At 51.3% G+C, this 17,170-nt stretch overlaps 1 protein-coding gene across 4 annotated transcripts in view; it reads right to left on the bottom strand.

The window, feature by feature from the left end:
- Positions 1-4,210: 4,210 nt before the first annotated feature.
- RBPMS (RNA binding protein, mRNA processing factor) overlaps positions 4,211-17,170 on the bottom strand; it is a 185,917-nt gene continuing 172,957 nt past the window's right edge. For 2 of the 4 annotated variants that reach the window (XM_027122768.1, XM_027122766.1), the window contains 4 exons: positions 16,573-16,642; positions 10,175-10,276; positions 7,403-7,478; positions 4,211-4,323 (listed from right to left, as the gene is read on the bottom strand). In XM_027122768.1, the coding sequence (XP_026978569.1) occupies positions 10,231-10,276; positions 16,573-16,642 (116 nt within the window). In that variant the 3' untranslated portion in view covers positions 4,211-4,323; positions 7,403-7,478; positions 10,175-10,230. The remainder of the gene's footprint in view (positions 4,324-7,402; positions 7,479-10,174; positions 10,277-16,572; positions 16,643-17,170) is intronic. The other 2 variants (XM_027122764.1, XM_027122767.1) reach the window with 1 other exon arrangement.

Below are 17,170 nucleotides of genomic sequence, written 5' to 3'. Positions count from 1 at the left end.
TGAGCGTCATGTTGAATGAGCACTTTGGAAACACAGAGCTAGAATAGGCCCTGGCATTGTGCTGTCGACCTTCCTTCTGGCCACAGTTCAAAAAGCAAAAGTGCATTTTCCTTCATAATGGGATTTCCATTAGAGATGTGCTGGTGCTCTCAGGCGAAGTGGCAAGGCTGCTGCCATGGGCCCTTTGGACAGTTAGGCCTGTAGCACTTGTCCAGCTCTCCTGGTTTGGAGATGGGCCAGCACGTTCCTGTGACTCAAACCATGTGGTCTCAAGACCCTGTGAGAACCCAGTGACTTTCAGCCACCCAGAACTTTGCAGGGGTTAAAGGACGTTCAGTGCAGACTTACCTTAATTTTTTAAAAAAATACGTGAAAACACAGAAGGATACTAATAGGAGACACTGCTGTAAGTCATAGCCTGACCTTGGCAGGATCAGCTTCAGAAACACCAAAGTCAGGTTTACCTTGCACTTGACTTGTCATGAGATTTTGGACTTTTCTGCATTCTAGTTTTAGGGGAAAAGTGCTCTTTTGTCCAGGTAAATATTTTAACCTGAGCATCATTTCCTATTCCATGTAGGTGTGTCCTTTTGCCCAGAGAAGAAGTTTGGGTTTAATTTAATCTAGCCTAAGTAAATTTCTAATTTACTGTTAGTTAGCATGGTGAGAGTTTCACTTCAAATGAGAGACGGGTGTGAGCAGTGGGGAGTGGAAGGCTTCCCTGGGTCTTGATTTATGGGCACGTTGTTACGGTTCATGGTCACAGGGCCCTTTCCCCTCATAAAGCAGGGAAGTGTGGTTTGTACTGTGGAAGCCCTGGTGAAGCAGCACCTGAGGAAGGTCAGGAAGGTTCCTCACGGCATATTGGCATCTGGGGGCTTGGGGTGGTTAGAGCCAGGCCAGTCTAGGGGAGTTGGGTACCAGCCAGGACATTCTGCAGCAGTAGACAGAGCTTCACTGTGGCAGTTAAATGTTTTCCTGTTTAGAGGGCCTTATCAGTTAGCTGACTCAGTATGGTTTTTCAGCATCACAGTCATGAGTTTCAGTGCAGGCGTTTTGAGGACCAACATTTCAGATAACACATCACTAGTAACACACTCTTCTGCCTTCTCAGAATGTTGTCCAGTTGTTTGATGTCATGAGGAGGTGTGATAGAACAGGGATGACGTTGGAAGAGTGAGAGAGCAACTGCGTGCTGAAAATTCTCTTCACACTGGGTAAGAATACACTTTTCACCTAACAGTTGGACGTCCCAGTGATAAGTGGGGGATACAGTAGGAAGTCTGCTTGTATTCCTTGAGCTAAGCATGCCTTGCCCAAAGCACTCAGAAATAACTAGTTGATTCCTATATGTCACCGTGACACAGACACCAAGAGTTCTTGGGGTGTCCAGCCATGCTTCCTCTCCTATGAAAGTAGGTTTGGACATGTATTCAGGTACTGGGAATTTGAAGCCTTTATGATTATACTGTAACTTTCATTTTGCAAGTTTTAAGGTTCTTTTCTAGATTCCTTTAATTTGTAATTTTGTTATAGAGGTAGAAGGCATAGTACTTAATTTTAGTACTTAATGCCAGTTTTATGACATTAGTCCTGTGTTCTAAGCAGCACATCTCCCCTCCCAGTGGAGGGTTTACTTGGTAACAACGGATGGCTTAGTTATCATCTTGCTGGAGTCTACAGACTGGGACATTATGCGCAGAAGTAAGAGGGAACAGACAGACCTGCCCTTTTCTTATCGCGAATTCCCAGTTCCAGTGTTTGTGCTCCATGGGGTGACACAAAATGAAGCTGGTGGTCAAGTGTTCAAGTGGGGTTGTGTCTGGAGCTCATGCTAGACAGGTAGGTCCTGTCCAGACTTGTTACTTGCACAGCAGTGGTGACCCAGGCACTCATCCACCCCAAGGCCCTTTGTGCAAAAACCTATGGCAGTGACTGTGTTCAGCCTTTCCGTGGGAGGCACCCTCAATTCCTAGGCTGTCTGGCTCGTCTCTGGTGCCTTGGAGTTGGGAGGTCCCAGATGGGCGGAAGGCAAAGCGCATCATCAAGCCTGTCCCAGAGCCATGATCCCGGAGCCATGGCAGATGTGGCCTGCAGAGCCTGGGCAGGGCGCTGAGCCGTGTGGTCCTCTTCTGCCTTCACCCACTTTTGGTGGCTAGTCTTCTCTGTAAAAGGAACGTGAGATCCAAACCACAGAACCAATAACGTCAGTGCCCAGCGAGACGAACAGCTGCTCGTGGTGGTTGGTTGCCATTAGTTGGAATTGAGTGCTATGGCCCCCTCCCCCTTTTGGGGGAAGAGGAGTTGGTGAGAATATATTTATATAAAGCACTTTATGGTCTTGGCTATCAAGGCCTGGCTTCTCAATAGAATATATTTCTTACTCTAGGTCCGTAGAAAACCACAAATACAGATTTCAGATAGGCCTGAGCTCAAGCTTTGTAGCCTGAGGAGGATGTGGGGTCTGCTGAGTGCAGTAAAAGGCATCAAGAAAGGTGTGTGACTCTCCCTGGCGACCCTCCTGTGGGTCGGGAGGCTCTGGTCACAGCCGCTGCGTCCGTCAGTTAGCAGGTGCCCCCAGTAGAGCCCTGGCATGGGCTGTCCAGACTCTCCCATCCCTGCCCCTTTCTTCCCTTAGCCCCTCTGTCCTGGGCTCGAGGGCCAGTGCTTAGCTCTGTCCAGACCTGAAAATGGGAGCAAAAACGCTCCCTGGTCTGCAGTGTGGATGCACTGGGTTGCTCTTACAAAAAGGAATATGGCAAGCAGTGGTGTGACAGCTGGAATTAGCACTTTATTCTTAAAAATGACAATAGAAAAGTACCTTTAAACAGTTTATAAAAGCATAATAGACTGGGTGGAAGTTGCCGTTTTCCTTAGAAACAAGAGTACAGAACTGTCACCACGAACCAGGAGGCGATGAAGGCCTAAGCAGGGCTTGGGTGTGGCAGGGACGTACCTTCCTGTCATTTATTGTGAGGGTGAGTGCCCCTCACCCCTGGCTCCTTTCGTTTTTTTTGTGATGAGCTTCTAAAAGTGTGTTGATCTCTTTACTTCTGATGGAAAATAATGAAACTAGAAAACCTGACACCAACCATGTATATATACTATAGTCATTAAAACATCGAAATCTTCAGCACAGCGTGAGCAGATCAGTAAGAAAGCTTGTGGTCATGTTTAGCTATATCAGCAGTTAAAAATTCTTAGGTCATTGTATTTTTACACCCGGCTCTTCTCCAACAAGGGGGAGAGTGAGCTGCCACAGACTCTGGAAGTGTCGGCTTACCACGCTAGACTGACCGGCTTTGACGGAGTCTTGAAGCAAGCTGATGAGTACTCATTCCAGACGCCAGGTAGTGTCACGGTGAGCACATGGGATTCAAGATCATGTTTTAAGTGGTGTGTCTGGCCTGCTGCTGCCAAGGCTCAGGAACACCAGCTCAGTTCAACCCATGTTTTGCAAAATCACTTGGGAGATGGGAGCTGCCCATTGCAGCCAGGTGGGCCGGGCAAAGGTGGCTGCCTCCTGGGCCCAGGCTGGCCTCCCAAGCCAAGGCTTCCCCTTAGACTCAGCACGTTCACCGGGGGAGTCGCGTGTCAGCTGGGCACACACAGGAGCGTGCTGGTAGAAGAAAAACATAAGAAAACGGCAAAACCCAACACTCAGCCCACAGTTTGTATAGTTACCTCGGGAGCTGCCGGGCTCTTCTAAGTGAGGAATGTGCTCCAAGGAAAGGCTGCTTTGCCCCGCTGGGAACCTGCCGCCGTTAGGATAGAAGCTCCTGGAGGCCTTTGATTGTCTTGCAGGGTGTCCTACTAGACCTGGAAGTAAACCCCGAGTACTGCACTAGCAGTTCTAACATCTAACGCTGCGTTACTCGTGGACTCAGGCCAGGGAAACAGATTTCTATACATTCACCATATGATTCTGGAAATTTTGATAATATTTAAAAACATGCCTTAAACATGCAGCTTCTTTTAGAGGAAAAAAATAGATATTTTAAATTACAAGCATTCAAAAGTCAAGCACAAAATCTGTGATCCAGCCCAGTGTAAGATCATCCATCCTGTCATACTTAAAATGTTTGGTATAAAAATACTCACTCTCTTGATTTTATCGTTGACATCTTTTATGTTTCATTCGAAAATATCTCCAAACTGTACAGAAATGGCAGACCATGCGTTCACAAATAACACGGTTTCTTACAAATTATACAGTGTAAAAGAGTAAAACATTTTTATTGTATTTTTTTCTTCGAGAAAAACAGATGTGTGATAGAGGCTGTGGCAGAGTCTTGAAGGGACCAAAACTGGGCGGGTTCCAGCCTGAAACAGAAAGAAAGCATGTAAGGGCAGTGGGTCTCACAAGCGCGTGGTCTTCCTCTGAGCCACGGGGCTGTTTCGGGACACCAGTGTATAGAAGCCACGGCTCAGAGACTCCTGGTGATTCCCCACAACGGCGCATGTGTACACCTTTCTGTAAACACGGAGTATCCTCACTGACCCTCCCGCTGAAGACCACTCACAAGCCAGATGCTCAGTGGTCTGGCTTTACAGACACGGGCAGCGGGTATTTAATTTCTGTTTATCTTTCTCTTACTAGAATCTTTTCAAGCCCTCCCTCCCCTGCAAGGAAACGTTCATATTTGTTTTGCTTCGTGGCAGAATAAAGGGCCTTTGGACAATCATCTAGACTTCGTCCCTGGCAGACCCCCGCCCTGGTCCCAGGAGTTTCGTAAACACTTCTCAGCTCCTTTGTGTCTGGATTTACTCACTTACGTGAAGGCTCTATTGTAGGTGCTCTACTCTTATTCTGTCGCTCATTTTACTTTCATCTCTCCAACTCCCCAGTCCCTTGTTTTCTTGCCATCTTACCAACAGGTCAGACTCACATAAATCTGTGATTGCCGGAAAGGTATACGTAGAAGTAATCAGCATATACTACTAGAATTTTGTATGTGGGAGGAAGCCGTCCTTGCTGTTAACAGCCCCTGTCCTGCCCTGAGTTAAACTCTTTCAGACACAGCTAATTGGACGATCTTAATGAACACTCCTCTCCCACCCAGATCCGTCCAGTGCCAGCTGGATCTAAACTATGTCCCAGTATATCTTGTCAGAGCCTAGTTTTTGGTTGACAGTACAAATGGGTAAAACTAATGAGCCACAAGTCAGAAGACCAAATACAATAACCACAAACCTGTGGCTCCTGGAAAACTCCATGGGGAGAAGGTAGGACACTGCTCTCAAGAGTAGGGATCTGGACATCCAGAACCTCTTCTCTGAGGTTCGGTTAACACTTACCTGTCTCTTCAGCTTGTTGTAACTATTAAATTAGTCCTCGCCTATCATTTAGTTACGATTATAGAAAGAATAAGGAGCGTCCCCTTCGGTTTAGAAACGTTCCCAACTCGAGCTCTGGGAGCCAGGTCCCCGTGTCCTCCCTGCAGTTTCTCCGAGTTCTCTGGGAGCCAGGTCCCCGTGTCCTCCCTGCAGTTTCTCCGAGTTCTCTGGTACAGGATTTGTCCAGCAGGAGGTGATCACCTCCTTTAGGAAAATTCCTTTGCTTCCCCTGGTGCCCAGCACAGCAGTGGGGATCAGCCCCCCAGACTCACTCAATGCCGGAGGAATCGAAGCGGGCCAGGACCCTTCACTCCCCATCTTTGGTGCAGGTCACACGTACTGTGACACTCAGCAGGGCCAGCAGAAGGACCCCCCCCTCGTGAAAGCTACATCTCTTCTCCTGCCTGATTTCTACCCAGCAGGGGGTGGGGCACCAGGACCCCCGATCCAGCCCAGGTGTGCACGGCCTGAAGCAGGCCCGGGTGGGTGGCAGGAATGCACGTGCCCAGGGTTATGGGGGGGTCACAGGGCCGGGCCTGGTCCTTGGTGCTGTAGCAGCTGACGTCCTCTAATGAACTCACGAGCCTCGGTCCCCACGAGCGTCTGATCTGCGGCCCTCTGGCTGCCAAAGGGGCCTCCCCCACCTGCCAGTCTCTGTCCGTCCACGGAGGAGGGAAACCAGCTTTGGGGACCCGGAGACGAGGCCAGCTTCCTTCCTCCTCAGTCTTGGCTTGTCAGGCCTGGAATGACAAGTCCCACGTCATTCCAAACTTGACCCCATGCCAGCAACCCAAGCCGTGGATGTCGTCGATTCCAGGAAACCAGGGCCAAGGAACAGCAGTTCCCACTTCGGAACAACTCACAGGGGACAGCAGCGGGCAGCCCGTAGGCTCTGGGAACCTGAGGGGCGTCTCACAGAGCATGGGCTTGGAGAGGGCCGCCCACTAGTTTAGGAAGGACAAAGCTCTTACAGCCCCTGGCTCGGTGAGGCAGGGCCTGCCTGGTCTAGGTCTGCTTGCTTCTCCGGAGCTCAAAGGCCACCTTCAGGCAAGTGCACATTGCCAGCTCCCGGGCAGTTCTCCCCATTCCCATCAGCTCTGCCCTGGGCGTTTCTGCCATGACCTCAAAGGCAACGCGTCTCTACCGAGACTCACCACTTGGCCTTCACACGGATGCGTCCCAGACACGCCCTGCACTCTCAGGTCACTCTGACACCGCCATCACCGGCTTGGTTCGCCTCTCCCGGTACGTGTTTCCACTAGACCATGCATTTTGCTTTGGGCAGTAAGGTGACAATTCCTAAAGCACCTCCCGCTACCTGGCTCAGATCTCCGCTGCCTCTCCAAGACCCTCAAAACCTTGATCAAAATCCATTTTCCACAAGACCACACAGTCATTCTTACGTGCCCCGCTTCTGTTAGTGTATTTCCGCATACACAAACCCTACTATCTGTCAAAACTCAGTTTAAGCACCACTTCCTCCAGCCTTTCCTGATCCCTTCAGGCTGCAGGGCTTTCTCATCTCCTGGCTGGAGCTCTCACGGTCCAGGCCACTTACTTGGCTTTCACAAGGATTACTTCCCTCCCTGAGACCGTCTCCACCATCCTCTACTCCAGACGTAGTCACTTGCATGTAGCAAAAATGCAGACACCTGGACTCTAGGACAAATGAAACGGGAACGATGGGCTATTAATGGGACGTGGCCCCCAGCCTTGATCATGCCCAGGCTAGGCTGAGAGCCAGGAGACTGTGCCTGGGGCCCACGTGGGGCTCTGCACACCGGCCCTGACAGGGCCTCTACAGAAAGCTGATGCGGGGACTGGGAAGGCGCCCCAGCTTTCTGAGGCGATAAGCAACACACCCGACTTAAGGGTCCTCTGTCCCCTTCCTGGGCCCCTGAGCAGGAAGAAAGATGGACGGGGCTGGTTAATCTAAGGCTGCGTAGAAAGTCGGATCTTTTGAAGTGAAAAAGAACAGGGAGGGAAGAAACAAAGGGGTGAGAGTCGATAGTTTCCTGAGCTTTTCTGCTTTTCCATAACTGTGTTGGGTAAATGCAGTTCTCACATGGGAAAAGAATGCGTCCGCATTGCCATAGATGTTCCAGACTGAATAGAAGGTCAGAATGTGGCTATTTCAATCCCTGTAAACAAGGAAAGGGGTTTAGCTAGGAACGGAGTTCAAACCTTGGAATGTATTAACAAGGACATTTTAAACAGAAAGCAAAGACATCCGGGAACACAGAGCACCATGGGGGGTGGGAGAGAGTCAGGCTCTGTTTACAGAGCAGACTCTCCTCACAGAACCTTTCCGGAAAGGGGGTCAACTATGACATGCATGTGATGGGATAAACAAGGGAAGAAAATGTGTATAAAATCTTGTCTGAAGCAGGTCACCACTGTCTCTTATTTGAAGGCAATGGAGCGTCTCCCTGTGTCTTAAGGAATATTACACAATTCTAAACCAGTTCATTTCAGCTGTCCTCGATGGAGATCACTGTGTGTCCCTCAGTGCTTGGGGACAGCTGCCGATGGGTATGGGTCATGGTGCTGGCTGCCCTGGTGGGGTTAGGGGTGGCCAACGCCGAGACCCACGGGAGAGGCTGCTCTTCCCCGAGGCAGCTTGGTAGGTTGGTAAGTTAGAGTGTGTTGATCCAAGCGCCTTGTGAGTGTTTTCTCCCAGCAAGAAGAAAATCCTCTTTCTGTTTCCTCCCAATCCATTTGTATCTATACTTGGCCTATTTACTAATGATTTTTTCCCCAAGAGTTTTTCTAACATTTATTCATTTTTACTATAAGGTAAGAAATATTCCCTTCCATCCAAATCCCAACATCATATGACTAAGGTTTTTAATAAGAGTGGTTTAGTTTTCATTTTATACCTGTCAGCTTGACTTTTGAAAAATCAAATGCTGGTACTAATTTGTAACACAAAGACTAACATTTTAAAAGCTTCACAGTCTATAGAGTCTCCAGGGAACAGTCATCTGTGGTTAGAAACTCCTCCCTATTCTAAAGATGCATGCCCTGCACCGGCGCACCACTGGCCACAGACACGAGCTCACGCTGGCCGCCCCCACTGTGGCCCTGGGTGGACGCCAGCCCTCACCCTCAGGAGGCCCGCCCTCGGGGCCAGAGATCCTCCCTCCTCACAGGCCAGGCCTATCTCTGCAGTGCTGGCTGACTTCAGAGCTGGGGAGGGGAAAGCCTCCTCCACACTCTTGTAACCGATGGGTGGCCTGGGGCTGGTAAGCCCCACTGTGAACACGGCTAGTGCTGAAGACCCCGTCCACGCGGGCCACCCAGGACCGAGCCGGTTCTCCTCCCCACTGTCACCAGGCCCTTCCACTGTCTGCAGAGAGTCACCACACGCTCCAGCTGCTGCTGCTTCCTGACGGGGCTCATCTGCTTGTGCCCGAATTACTGAGATATGGGCTGATTTACTACACTAAAAATAAATAATAATAAAAAATCCCTACTCTAAACCTGCTTCTAAAAAAATTGTATGGGTGGCTGCTAATTGGTCCTTAAATTTCCCCAGAGGAGAGAGAAAGCAAAGCAAGATCTTGCCTTTTTAAACAGTTTTACTGAGTGGTATTATCCATAAGAATACCGTGGACACTTCTGTTAAGGACCACGAGAAGAGGAAAACCTGATGGATTAGAAGGCTGTAGAACTAGTGGGACATCTCTTGGCTGCCCTGTGTGATGTGGAAAACTCTTTACCTGTCGGTCAGTTTCGTTAGTGTGAGAAACAGACGTCAGTGGGAAAAAAGACCCCAAGTGCCTGATGCCGGCTCCCCAACCAGGCAGGGTGGGCAGGCTGCACGCGCCCACTACACGTGCCTCTGGGGGGCACTGAGAGGCGGGCTTCTGAGCACGAGATGACTTATGCCCCGAATGTGGTAATGACCTCCTAGGCCCAGCTGCCTGGTTCTCTGCCCTTAGCAGGAATCCTGTTCTCTTTATGACTCATCCTTTCTTTATAGGCCCCTCACAGGGATGAAATCTGCCACCTTATTTGGGCTGGGACATAATTGCTGCTGGCCTGCCCCTGGCATTCCTGCTGTTCTAGGTCAAGCTTTCCAAAGAGACTGGAAGCCCCACGTGTGGTGCCCAGCAGGCAGGTCGCCTCCTGGAACCCTGCTGCACGACTGTTCTGAGACAACGCTTACTGCCCGCAGTGAAAGAACTGAGCAGTGACAGCTGGTAGTGACGGAGAAGACGGACAAATCACCCAAATCTTCACCACTAGAAAAGCCGCGCAGTTTAGGAGTCCACTTAGACTCCATTATAGTTCAGTCATGCCCAAGGGCAATCGCCCTGTTTCTTGAGAGGCTCAGAATGTCTCCAAGTCATCAAGAAAGGGCTGCACTATATTCAGTATAACTGGATTAATAGATCAAAAGGAATATACATACTACATCTGAAGATTTCCACCAAAATGGTTAATTAAAAAAAAAAAAAAGCCTTAGGGCTTCAAGGGAAAAACTTCATTCATATATATGTTCCCTTTGATGGAATACCTCATACCCGGATACTGCTGGAGGAGGTGTTGACAGCCTCACCCAGCAAGGCTGTGAGGACCAAGCACTGGGTGACGCGCTCTGAGAGCCCGCAGAGCTCACCTGCTACCCCGGGACGCCTTTCCCTCAGCAGACGGCAGCTGGAGGAGACGAGCGCACGCCGGTCCCGAACGCCCACCGCAGCCCCTGGAGGGGCCCCACCCACCGGGGATGCTGGTGGGATGGCCCCGACTACACCACTCCACGCGGTCGTGCCCTGCCCGGGACACGCTGCTTCTTGGGAGGAACTGTTCAGTCTCTAAGTTTGGAACTCACCAGCGTGCTCCAGTTTTGTAGAACAGCTCGAGAACAGGAGCCACTTGAAGATTGCGTTAATACCCACAAGACAGATTGCAGCCACCATCACACACCTGGAACCTGGGGTGGAGAAAGAGATGAGCCGTTAACACCCGCGGTGACAGCAACCCCGGCTGCCGGCTTCCCCGGGCCTGTTCCGAGGGTAAAGAGCTGCAAGGCAAAGGCACCAGCACCAAAGGCCTCCACTGCTGAGCTTGAGGACAAGCTCCAACTGGGAGTGCCACGAAGAGCTCTCACTGGGACGTGGTGCAGCCAGCGGGAGGCGGCTCTCGGGGGCCGGGGTGCCCGGCAGCAGAGGGTGGCTCCCAGGGACTCCCTGCAGCAAGCCCAGTGGGGAGGGCACCTGGAGAAAAGCGTGGCCCTTTAGGAGCACCAGGGCATAAGCCCCCCGGGGGCAGACAGGCAGGGCCTCTGCACACACGTCCCCCAGGACTAGACAGAGGAAAGGCACGGGATCTGAGGGCCCCCGAGAGCAGCCCGAAACCTAACCAACTCCAGGGGCCACCCCAGACCCCAGGGACAACTCTGGTCAGCCCAAGGCCACAGAAGCAACCCTCCAGGAGAACCCTGTGCTGTCATGTGCACCAATGAACTCGACTTTGCTCCGGGCACCTACTAGGAAACAAAACCCAAAAGCTAACACTTGTGAACATACCCTGCTATTCCCAGTGTCTGAGAATTCTGAGACAGGAAGAGGCAGACACTTCGAGAGCAACACATTTTTAATATTCTTCCTGCAGGCATGGCTGCCTCCGCGCTGGCTGGTTTCATCAAGAATTCCTGGTGCTGAGGAAGGAAGGCCTTCGCCCAGCACGTGGACACCGGTGCCCGATTCCCCGCTAACGTTCCTCAGGTCTTCAGCGCTGCTCTCCTTCCCAGGACAGAGAACCTGCTTCTGGCGCACAGGGCTTTGTGGACAGGAGCGCACGATGTGCTGTGGAAAGCTGCCCCGGGATGCTGCAGGGAGACCATGCCCTGCGCTCAGACGGCCTCTGGGGTGATGCGGCAGGCTGAAGGAAAGATCGCCTTCCCAGGGCATCTCTCTTCTCAGAGTCAGGAGAAAAAAAAAAAGTTTTCCCCAGAATTTCACTATAAAAACATTGAAAGATGAGTAGATGTGATTCTAGTCTCCTGGTAGAAGTTGGGTTGAGGACAGAAAAATAAATGTTCACCCCTGGAAACAAAACCTATCATCTGACCCAAGTTTCCCCGGCCGTGTCCACACTTGCCGGGCACAGGCAAGGAGGGAGGGAGGGTGTGCCTGCAGACCCAGGGTGCCTCCTGGGGCGGCCAGACCAAGGCTGCCTTTTTAGGATGGCTGTCATTTAGGAAATCACACTGATGACCAGATTCCTCTCAGCCTCTGGGCTGAAGCTAGTTGGGAGGACTGAGGACTGGTGGTTTAGGAGTCCTGGGACCCTGGCTTCTGGGCCCGGGTTCTGGGAGACCAGGGTTTTATCAGCAAGCCGCTCTTTGCAGTTACTGTATCAACAACACTTGTCCCCACGCCGGGCTCAGCGGGTCGGCAGAGAGAACACGTGGGCCAGAGTCTGCTTTGCAGAGACCCCGGGAGCGGACTCCCCAAAGAACACAAAACACCAGAGGGGAGTCCCAACGCGTTCACCTCTATGTAGAGCACGCGGCCTTCTGAAGCTCTCAGCCACTCAGAGAGCTGATGGCAGTGGACGGTCGGCTCCTGCAGGTGGCCCTGCCCTGCGACTGCGGAAACGCCGAGGCTCAGTGTCCTGATCTTAACATGCGGCCGCAATCTGTGACCTTCCTCCAGGGGCCGGGCAGGCAGCTCCCTGGTGCACGTGCTCGGGGGCCTCCGTGTCCCAGCCAGACTCACAGAATAGACCACGGGTGAAGGGGGAGCCACAGCTGACTGCGCTGGCTGTCACAAGAGTCCTGGTTGGCACATGGCTCGGCAGGTGCTAGGAGGTGGTTAGCAGAAAGCTAGAAGGGACGCCACCACCCCAGTACCTGGCAGGAGGCAGGTTCTCAGGCCCGTCCCTACTTTCTGACTCACACAGGAAGCAAAACAGACCCTGGGGCTCAGGGTGAGGGAATCAGAACCAGGGCACGTGGAGACCCCTGTCAGGGAAGGGCTCATCCACTCGGGCCGCCGGGCACCTTCTGCCAGCGCTGCCTTCAAGCCCCACCCAGCCCAAGCCTGTTCACTTGGATGTAGCAAAAGGGAGGGGAGAAGAGGAACAGAGAAGTTAAACTGTCCTCTAAGCTTGACTAAAGTGAGGTCTGTTCTGAAAAAAGAACCCCATATAAATCTGGGAGAGCTTTCATCTCTGCTCCCGTGTGCAGGGAAGCACCTGCTGACCCCTCACAGTCGCCGTCTTTCCTTGATTGGCATTTTTCCATTAGCCCTTCTCACCACCCGACCTACTGTTTACTTTAGTATTTTATTACTCTTCTCCCTGTTACAGAATGTCACCTCCACCAAGTCAAGGGTTTTGTCTGCTTCTGTCCACTGTTGTATCTGCAACACCCAGAACAGTACCTTATATCCCGCAGATGGTCACTGAATATGTATTGTGTCAATGACCTTACGTGTGACTGAAAGACCTTGGTTCATAGAAGACAACGGAAGGACCCTGGGGCCTCTTCTAGGCAGAAGGCAGGGGGTGAGTGCCTGAAGCCACAGCAGCTGTCTGGGCTTCCATGAAGACTCTGCCCTTCCCACCCTGCTAAGCTCTAAGTGCTGCCTGGACATCCAGCAGCTGGGGCTCTCCGGATCGTGGCCGCATCCCCAAGGCGCTTGTGCTCACAGCCAAAGACAGACTAGGCCATTCCTCCCCAAAACTAAACAAAAGGAACAAACAGGTTCAAATTCTTATCCCTTGCCATGTTCTCCTTTAGTTCGGTGAGGCCGTGACTACACGTGCTTATAATTTCTATGCTGTGGTCTCAGTCCCCGGCCAGGGAAATTTCATGAGTTCTTTAAGAACACCCTCCCACGTCCACTCCAACTCTAATTCTTTCTCCCCTCTTTTTTCTGATTTATTTAACTACATTTGGATACCCAACCAGGAAGACTGCATAACCCTTATTCCTTGTAAGGAGTGACTACAGAGCTGCTCATGCTTTTCTATCCTCAACCCATCTGGGAAATTGATCACTGCCAATCATTACTGTGTTTCCTGGGGTTCTCGGCCACATGGCTGACCCATTAGCAAAACTCTGTAGGGATGTGCACACGCTGTAACCAGACTGAACACCGTCTGTCAAGCAAGATGTTGAACAAATTAAAACGTAACACCCACCCCTCTGACGACCACCATTCTGATGGCCTTACTTACGCCGCTGATGGCGGTCCGCACGCACACCCACCTCCTTTGGAGCGCTCCTCTCTTTGGAGCATCCTGGGCAATAATTCTCCTTTCTCTTTAAAACTTGTGTCCATGGCTCTTGCCCCTTAGAACTGAAGCTCTTCAGGGGCACAGGCCTCGTTTCACACATTTTTTTTTTTTTTTTGCAGTATGCAGGCCTCTCACTGTTGTGGCCTCTCCCGTTGCGGAGCACAGGCTCCGGACATGCAGGCTCAGCGGCCATGGCTCACGGGCCCAGCCGCTCCGCGGCACGTGGGATCCTCCCGGACCGGGGCACGAACCCGTGTCCCCTCATCGGCAGGCGGACTCTCAACCACTGCGCCACCAGGGAAGCCCTCACACATTTTTATATCTACCATATAGTAGATAAATAACACATGTTTAAAGAATAAAGAGCTTATTTACTTTTCTAGTCTAGTCACTGATTTCCCTTTAGAAATAAGCGCTCAGACTGGGTCAATTAAAAATCCCTGAAGGACCTCCGGGAGAACAGGCCTGGAATGTTCAGGATCCAGGAGGAGGCAGCCCTGACGTTCCACACATCAGAAGTGACGCCGGTCTGCGTACAGGTCCTTATGTCTGATACCAGATGTCACTCCTGCCCCCATTCCGGTGCTGTCTTTCCGGGGGGGAAGAAAGCCCCTTCCAGTGAGTGCAGGAAGGCCATGTGGGCCAGTGGTTCCACTGGTGGCACTTTTGCCCTTTTCTGGAGACTCATCTTGCTCTAAAACGTTGGTTATTTCATCAGCACCACTGTTTTCAGTTCTCACTTACGTCTCCTTAAGATTACACAGCCTGGATTATTAGCTGTCTTGGAAAGGACTTGATCCAAGAGACGAGAAGGAGCCTGGGTAATGGAGCCATACTGAGCTGGTCTAACTTCAGGCAGGATGGGAGTCCCAACCCCAAGTGCAGTGCAATGAGTTCAGTGACCTATCCTCCTCCTGAACTACCTCCTCTCCCCCACTCCCTTCAGACCCCAAGGAAGGAGCCTGGCCCATGGCCCAAGTTTATCTCAGAACAATGATGCACCCACAGGAGACATCACATCTTTATGCAGATCCTACAGTGTTTCAGAAGCCATACTTCCAGGGCAGTGGGGAGCAACTGCTGGCCCTTCTCTGGTAGCCACGCCGCCTCTAGATCTCTGGGGAATGGAGCTAGATCTCTTCGACTGCTTACCAATCCTGCCTTCTCTCTCCTTGGGCCCTATGCCACCACCATCTTTTGCCAACTGGAACTGCCAAAATCTTACTCAGCTTTCCTACAGCATTTGACGCTGCAGACCAGGCAGCTCAACACTGCCCTCCCCGGGCGCCGTGCCGCCCCTGTCCCTGGTCACTCTTCACTCTCAACAAGCTGACCCCTTCCATCCAGGAGAGCCTCCAGGTTCTGTCCCACCGACCTCACCTCCGATTTCATTAATTTCCTCAACTATCAGCTTCTGCAAAAGATGCCAGATCTACATTTCACCCCATGAACTCTCTCATGAGCTTCAGAATTTCTGGTTTTCTTATCCTAGACGCCTCTAGGTGAATACCTACCAGCCTCCGAAAATTAAGAGATAAACACTGTCACAGAGAGGTACCTGGGAACAGTGCCTTCTGGAGCTGTATAACACGACAGCGCTAGACCAGTGTCATCCAGTAACGGAGAAGGTTCCCACACAACAAATGCCTAAGGCTTTTCGGAACAGAGAAACAATGGCCGGGGATATATAAATTAAATTTAAAAATTATGGGCACATGGATATGAAGCATGGATTCAGGAAATTCTGGACTTAAAGGGACTCCAGAATATACCTCAAAAGCTTAAAATTTATATTTTCAGGGAGAAAAAAGTCACCCTTAAATAGCAAACTAAGATTTCGCACAATAGTAAAACATTGTAAACATTTTAGGTGTCTAGCACGGACGGCTGACTTCACCTTTCTAAGAAAGGACATTGGAAACACACTGTCACTAACATTACCATTTCATTTTAAAAGGGTACTTTAACACACACAGAAGAACAATTTCAGAATAAGGGACAAATACAAGTAGCTTTAAGGAAAGAATCCTGGTTTTCCCCCTATAATCACATATTAGTGACAAGCGTTAACAGGTGACTCCTGGTCCAAGGGTTATACGTATGGGTGCCCCTGGTGTAGGTTCTGGATAAGAGGTGAGGGCACGGTTTCCCAAGGCGTGTGCTATGTAAAACATTAGTCTCCTAAGATGGTGCGAGAAAAGGGTTTCCTGGTCTCAAGTAAGTTTGAGAAATACTGCATCCTAAGTAAGTTTGAGAAATACTGCATCGTAGAGTTTCCTAATCTTCAAGATTCAGGATGCTCATAGTGTTATAAAGGCTCTGAGAATCGTTTGGTAAAAAATCTTTTTAACTCCGACCTTAGAAGCGTGTAAGTCTCTGTCCACGGTTACACCCAAGGCCAAGTGCTCTTTGACCACACTCAGAAATATGTCAGCTCAGGGGAAGAAAAGGTACAATCCTAACTTATTGAAGTTGATGTCTTAAAGCACAAAAGTGTCATCCTTTGACTGACTTATTGCCAGGGCCAGAGAAAGAATCCTGACTGGTCGGGGTGTGGGTTGACTGGCCCCTCCGACGCTCCTGTGTGGGATTTCTGGTACTCTGACACCCAACACTAATCCTTCTGTTTGGTGAGGCCCTTCCTTCTGACCTAGGACCAGAGCCCCCTGGAAGCGCTGACCTTTTACGGTGCTAAGAACTTCAGTAACTGAAATCTGCACTCAGCGGTTCCCCTGGTAATTGAAATGAAGGTGACATGAGCCACCAACTGAGACTTCAGGTCAACAGGGCAACTTGCCTGTGCAAAGTAAACCCCGGAACTCTCTGGGCCACAAGGAGTTTGCCAGGTGACTGTTAACGAGCACGGACAAGCCCAGGAGTAGGCACTGAGGCAGGATGACAGCCACCCAGTTATCAAACATCTGCTCTGGCCTGGGCTCATCCAGGCACTGGACACAGTTCTCATTGAAACCAAGTACTTACATGGGATTCAGCAGAACTGACGGGACTTCCAGCCCTGAGAAGTAGCCTCGGAGGGAGGGAGCCAGCGCATCTGGAAAGACACAAGGGGAGAAGGTGTGAACCAGGGCTCCCCCTGCCCGCCTGTACATCCACACTCCTCACAGGGCGTCCTGCTGGGCTGCTGCCCCCTTTACTGTCCCCAGGCAGTGCCCACTCATCCTTGCCCACGGGCAGCTCTCCCCCCAGGGGCTGGAAAGCATTGGAGCCGCATCCTGAGGAATCCTCCACAGGACCAAGCTCTCACGGAGCAGCCGGGGTCCAGCAGCTGCCCCGCTCCCAGCTTCCTTCTCCGCTAACAGCCACTGCGGGGCTGAAATCTGGCCCAGCGAGCCCCCTTTTCCATGCTCACTCAGCAGCACCTAGGCTGGGGGCCAGGCTGCCTAATGGCTTTCTGAGTAGCCTGTGGCAACACGTATCAGCTTTGATAAGGAAGGGATGCTTCCCGACACCATCCACGCCAGTGGTCTGGCCAGGAAGCCTTTTGAGATTCTGCTCCTATTCTTTTAGAAAGGGTCCTGGCCTCTTGGCCCTGCGGGGTGTCTGTCTGCTCACTCTGCTG

The sequence above is a fragment of the Aethalodelphis obliquidens genome, unplaced genomic scaffold (assembly GCF_003676395.1).
Source record: "Aethalodelphis obliquidens isolate GAN/ISIS:26980383/991018 unplaced genomic scaffold, ASM367639v1 scaffold25, whole genome shotgun sequence".
NCBI lineage: Eukaryota > Metazoa > Chordata > Mammalia > Artiodactyla > Delphinidae > Aethalodelphis > Aethalodelphis obliquidens.
Note: the sequence above shows the minus strand (reverse complement) of the source record. Positions and strands in the feature narration are given on the sequence as shown.